This window comes from Hylaeus anthracinus, unplaced genomic scaffold, assembly GCF_026225885.1.
Source record: "Hylaeus anthracinus isolate JK02 unplaced genomic scaffold, UHH_iyHylAnth1.0_haploid 11997, whole genome shotgun sequence".
In the NCBI taxonomy this organism is placed as follows: Eukaryota; Metazoa; Arthropoda; class Insecta; order Hymenoptera; family Colletidae; genus Hylaeus; species Hylaeus anthracinus.
This window is the reverse complement of record NW_026534344.1, coordinates 355,230-361,229: the sequence shown is the minus strand read 5'-3', so window position 1 is coordinate 361,229 and position 6,000 is coordinate 355,230. Positions and strand designations below refer to the sequence as shown.

The window sequence follows — 6,000 nt, the reverse complement described above, 5'->3', positions numbered from 1 at the left end:
AGAGAGAGAGAGAGAGAGAGAGAGAGAGAGAGAGAGAGAGAGAGAGAACGATAATGAGCGCAAAGGAGCCTGGACGATCAAAACAACGAAACAAGAGGAAACAAGAAGGAAGGAAGAACTGAGCGTACACGAGCCACGAGGCGCGCACCGTTCAAAGGCCTACCACTATATGTATAGTTGTGAACCGGTGAAGTGTCCTGTCCCACTATAATGGCCAAGTGGCGGTAGCGGAGAGGTTGCTGGAGAGGTAGCGCGCCGGATGACAAAACACTACGTCATTGTACAGGCCGTACAGTTCACGGCTCGGGGTTTTTCTTACTTAGCTGCAGCTCCAGGGTCTATAGGTCCTTTCTTTTCTTTTTACGCTGTTCCGTTTTGCTCCGCTCTTCTCATCGCGCTTCCTTTGCTCTACGTCGGATCTAGCCTCGCTTCTTCGAGCCATCCTTAACCCTTCCAGTGGCGTACGGCTCGCGTGGTGCGTTTTAAGTTGATGGAATTTGTTCGCGTATTTAGCGTAAGTTCGCAGTCACCGCGGTGGTAAGCGATACTCGAATCGGCCCTTTGACGCTTTGACGCTTTCCAGCCTTCCAAGTCAGGAAATCCTCGAAGAATCTAGCCGCACGATAATTACGTAAACGAGAGAATACGTCGTAGCGAAAATCTGTCACGGGTCGAACAACGCGTATTACGATACCGAGGGATCTAAATACAGCGGTGGAATGCAATGGAACGCGCACTGTCTATTTTTAGCGGGGCGGATTCGAAAATACACCCACCGCGGATTAAATATAACTGAATATGCACGCGCGTGGAATGCAGTACGACGGCACGCGAACACGGCATCGGGTCGCTCGCAAATATGCAAATCCTCGTATCGAAAGCGCGACGGTTGCTCCCTTTTATCGCGGATCTCCATATTTACCGTCCGCGTATTTTCGTTTCGATCTTATTTTGAACTCTTCTCTTGTAAACCCATCTGTACAGTCCAATTATTCGATTCGTATTGATTTTATAATTTTAATATTTGAACATCTAGAAAACTTGTTGCCTGTCGTAAACTAATTAGGGCATACCGTTTGTATAGATGGAGAGTTGAAGGTGGTGGAAAGGACTTGGAAATAGGCTCGAAACGAGGCAATCCCGTTCTGTTTGCGTTGTAAAATGTCCGCCTGCGAAAGCTTGAGTTCGCATTACCGCGGGTTGTGGGCAGACGGTACTGTTATTATTTCGCATTGTTATTATTTCGCGACCTTCGGGGCTCCTGATCCAGGCCAATAAATCAAGTCACGTCTCCTTTCCGTTGCGCTCTATGGGAAACGGAAATCGAGGACGGTTGGAAAAAGCGAGGTTCAAATACCTTAAATTATTCTTCGGACAAATTGGCCTGGTCCGTGGGAGGCGTAGGCAGAGATTTATGCGCGTGCAACGGTTCCAAAGGGGGGTTAACGAGAAAACAGGAAGACGGCGTCGTTGAACAATCGAGCGATACCCCGCCTAATCGCCTCCTCGATTCTTCGCGCTTGTTGCCCCCGTCTGCGGTTAGTCTAATCTCGCATCGATTCATAAGATAACGGGTGATGTCAACGACAATGTGAAAATTACAGGTATAGAATTATTTATAACTCTGATCTAAACAGAAATGTTTACCACCTTGAAATAGTAAGCAAGTAAACACGTTGACGTCCAATAGGACACATTGTATATCTCTGTTTTTCGATTATATACAAATATTCTTTTGTCCCTCTAGATCGATAAAATTGACCACTGTGCGTCGCTTGCATGCCTCTCACGGCTCACGGCTGATTCCAGGGGTCGTTAAACTAATCTCTGTTTACGTTCTCGATCCCGAGTATTCCAACGATGCAATAAAACGAGAATCGCCACACGTCATCGGGTCACGAAACGAGAGGGGAAATAAAGGCAACGAAGATGAAAGGAAAAACGTGAAGGGTGTCGGTGGAACGAAATTTGGAGCTGGTGTATACCATTAGCGCGGAACTGTTTATGGACCGGGTCTCTCGGACCCGATCCTTGGTTTATTTACTCGTCGATCGTCGACGGTGGGTAAAACGAGGCAGAAGAAGTGGTATTTAACACCGGTAGCGGTAGCATTCCGCGACTGCCTTTCTGCATCCAGTGGCGCCAAAGTCATCGTCTCCCGGGCACCGTTACCGTCGCGCTTATTTTATTGGCTCGCTCGTAAAATTTACACCTCGATCTCGCCCGCTTCGAAATTGTCTCTCTCGAACAAAAACTCCAATCTCGTTTTCTTCACCTGGCTTCGTTTATTCACCACCCTGGACCTGGCTTATCGCCTCACGTCCAGTATGGAAATAAACGTATCGCGCTCGCGACGATACCTCTCCGAATATAGAATCGACGAGCTCTGTTTATCATTCCGCACGGTGTAGGTATGCGTCCTATCGCGGGAATCTCGAATTTAGAAAAAGAAAGATAATTAAGAAAATTATATGTTTTCGTAATTTAGTAGGGCGAGAGCAGGATTTGCTTTGTATTGGTACAAGCCTCCCTCTTGCCCTACACGTGCCCTATTTCGTAACAAGGTTTTGTTAGCACGTCATGAAGTAAATGATCGAGTCGAGGCAAATCAAAGTAACCAATAACCAGTGGATACATATCTTGCTTTTGTCACACATGTCTGGATACAGAGGGTGAAAGAAAGGTGTTTCGCTTAAATATTTGTTTTATTCAATCGTAATTAAAATATAAATAACTCTAACGTATCAGATACAGCGTTTATATACATTTCTCAATTCGACTACCTCCTTACGTCTGCGCGCGCGTGCGTGCGTGCGTGCGTGCGTGTGTGTGTGTGTGCGCGCGCGCGCGCGCGTGCGCGTGTGTGATTATAGTAATAATTTAACGGCAAGTATAAGATAACGATACGGACGCGTGCTGATCGTTGATACGTACGATCGATACGTACGCGAATTTAGGAATGTTCTTATGTACAAAAGTCGGGGACGATTGATTGAACGGGCGATCACGAGGCGAATCTCAGGGAATGACTCTCGTAACTAGCGCGCAATGAAATCATCTTCACGTGTCATGCGTCCATTCACTCTCTTCCCATTTTCCTCACGTGCATACGTTTGCTCATTCTCTCTTTCTATCCATTTCTTCCTGATACAATAGTGTTGGACTAAATGAAAAATTTGTCACTTTAAAAAGTTGCGAATTCATTTTTGGATACGAGATACACCGAGAGCGCAACAGCGCTCGGTTACCGAACTTGAATTCTTTCTCGTCGATTCAGGGTGCAATTTCCTCGTTTAACCGAGCACTACTGTACCACGACTTACTCGGACCGGTTCCCAGCGAAAGTTGCGGGGAAGAGGGTGTGCGACGCTTTCGTCGACCTCCTCCGCGATAAGAACAGGTGACTCGTCAGGACGATCTCTAACGAGGAAATTCTTAACGACACCCGCAACGATCCGCGATCATGTCCTGGTAGACCTTCAAAACGACGTTCTCGTTGTCGTCGAAGAAGAGAATGGTGGTACCCAGGAGCTTCGTGGGTACGCAACAGGGTCTCTCCACACCTTTGACCAGGCCCATTTTGTGAACGATGCCTTGAATGGTCGCGTGATTCGTCGGCTGCTGGTCCTGGCTCAAAGGCGATTCGCAAATACCTTTGCAGTGATAGGCGGAATAGCCTAGCGGGGCGATGATGGACGAGGACAGCCCGATCTCTTTGAAATCTACGTAAAGCTCGTGCCTAGTGCACTCGGTGACGTTCTGTTGGACGGACGCGTGGCTCTTGGTGGATCGCTTTTCGCGACGATTCTGGCTACCTGTACGTGGCATCATTTTTCGTCGGAAACTGTTCCTCATCCTGTTTCGACGCATAGCTCTTCTGTAAACGTCTATCGATGTGAAGTAGCTTGGAGGCAACCCGTCGTTCGACAACGAGATTTGATACGGGTTCTTCCAAGGGGGCATCGCTTCTCTGCGTCGACGTCTGGAGGTTTCGGCAACCTCTTCACTTCCAATTGTTTCCTCTGTCGTCGAGCCTCTCTTCTGCGTCCTCTTCTGTCTTTGGAAATATTCAGACGCGTTTCCGCTTTCCCATTGAGCTTCTTCCGCCTGGCCATGTCGTCCATCGTGTCTTTTGTCTGTATACTCGTTCTTCAGGTCGATCTTCTCGTCGTCCTCGTCATACGACACCTCCCCCTCGATCTCGTTGTCGTTGCCGTACGCGTAGTAACGAGGAACGATCTTTTTGTTGGCTTGATGGGTCTTGCCGTCGTCGTCGAACAGCACCAGGATCGGTTGCTTGCTGTGGTGGTAATCGTTTCGTCGCGAGAACTCCACGTTCACCTGGTCCTCGAACAAGGTGGAAGCCGTCACCAGGAGGCCGAGGTTAGGCTCACCGTTCATCCAGGCGAGAACCGCTTGTTTCACGTTGAATATCTGACGGAGAAATAAATGGCTTGTATATTTGGAACATTTGATTGTTCTAAGATTACAGATAGAGGCTTACCTGCCAACCAGAAGCATGTGCTCCGACGTATCTAACGTTCAGCAGCCTGTGGAGATCTGGGACGTCCAAGCTCCTCTCGTCCAACACTTGGTACACCCTTATCTGAAGAAACACATGTCTACGTTAGAGAAACTGTTCATTTCCTTTTATGTATGTTTTTACTCTCTCAAGTTGGAATAAAAGGAACCTCTTGTACGTTACCCTCGTCCACAGTTTCTAGTCTCAAGAGAAATGGTTGGTATCATAAAGACTACTTGTGCTCTCTAGATCCAATAAATTTGAAATTGTTTATCGAATATTGAATAATCTTGTGCTCACCAGGTAGTAAGGAGAGGCAACGGTGGACGGATGCATGGCTGTCAAGGCTGTTCTCTTTCGATAGAGGTGGAGTTCCGCTTCCAACACGGACTCGTTCACCTCCAGTCCCGTAATGTTGAAGAAGTAGAACCGCGACATGGATGTGTCTGGCGGAAAAGCCTGACTTTAGTAGAGAATTTCTCAATAATGAGATAAAAGATTACAGTGGAGATGTGTTTACCTCTTTCGATGAAGCTGCGAACAACCTTAGCATTGTACGGATTTTTGCCCCGGGTGACTCCGCTGGGATCGGCGACGTTGTTGTACAGCTCCATCATGAACTGCGGAGGCACCTTGCGACGTCCCGTCTTTTCGCCGTGACTACGAATCCCTAGGACCTGAAACAATTTCATCGTCTGGTTAACTAAAAGTATTCAAATTATTTGAATTACTTCTCTTTTGGGTAGGTCACAGGAGGATCGAGGGACAATAGAAGAAAGATACATAGTATCAGAACTAGTCTAGTTTCGCGTCGGTAAATTTCACGGGCGAGTGGTACGACACGGACCTGTTGCAGCTTCTCTAGAGCCTCGTCTCTGCGGGCATCGTGATCGTTGCCTTCGGTTAGATCGGCCAGGGACCAGGTGTCCCCGAGTGCACCATCGTCATCGTGGTCCTCGGTAAAGTGTCGAGCGTGTACGTCGAGGTGTCTCGACAGGAACACTAACGCCAGAAGGAGGAACGGAACGCTTCTCGTCATCACCCTCGTCTGTGGTTTCCCTGTCTATGATCGCGTGTCAGGATCACGGGCGTGTTCGATTTTGTATCGAGCGTTAACTCGATCCGTCCGCGTCACCCCGTACGCGGTGGAGTGTTCGATACGCGCGACGATCAGCGACGATCTCGGATACGGACGCGACCAACAGCCGACAACGACGACCTGATTCGCGTCTGGTGCCCCGATGATACCTCTCGGACGAGAAACGACTCCGTCACGCGGCGACGGGGCGAAGAAAACTGCGATTCCGTGGAGGAAGGAGCGGACACCTTCTCCTCTGCTGGCGGACAGGAGGTTTGCCGAACCGAACGGGACGCTAAGTAGCATATGGGAGGTCTTGGCTGCGAGGAGTCACCTTTATGCTATGCCGGGAGTTGCCTCCCCCGCGTTGCTCCCCGCAACGACATCGGCTTCTCTCACG

General features: G+C 48.8%; 2 protein-coding genes and 1 long non-coding RNA gene across 3 annotated transcripts in view; 1 reads left to right on the top strand and 2 right to left on the bottom strand.

The window, feature by feature from the left end:
• The window catches only part of LOC128889362 (uncharacterized), a 2,752-nt gene extending 2,539 nt beyond the window's left edge, over positions 1-213 (bottom strand). The window contains exon 1 of the mRNA XM_054146935.1: positions 1-213. This exon is cut by the window's left edge and continues 345 nt beyond it. The gene's annotated coding sequence lies outside the window, so the exon portion shown is untranslated.
• Positions 214-354: 141 nt separating this feature from the next.
• On the top strand, positions 355-1,951 carry LOC128889379 (uncharacterized). Its single transcript, XR_008460433.1, has 3 exons — positions 355-978; positions 1,085-1,604; positions 1,748-1,951. It is a non-coding gene; the product is annotated as an uncharacterized LOC128889379 (long non-coding RNA).
• Positions 1,952-2,107: 156 nt separating this feature from the next.
• LOC128889358 (bone morphogenetic protein 4-like) lies at positions 2,108-5,919 on the bottom strand. The gene is made up of 5 exons (XM_054146926.1): positions 5,370-5,919; positions 5,043-5,199; positions 4,823-4,968; positions 4,505-4,606; positions 2,108-4,434 (listed from the first exon to the last, which is right to left on the bottom strand). Exons 1-5 carry the CDS (start codon positions 5,559-5,561, stop codon positions 3,436-3,438), a joined length of 1,596 nt encoding a protein of 531 aa, XP_054002901.1. The 5' UTR covers positions 5,562-5,919; the 3' UTR covers positions 2,108-3,435.
• Between the last annotated feature and the right edge of the window lie 81 nt (positions 5,920-6,000).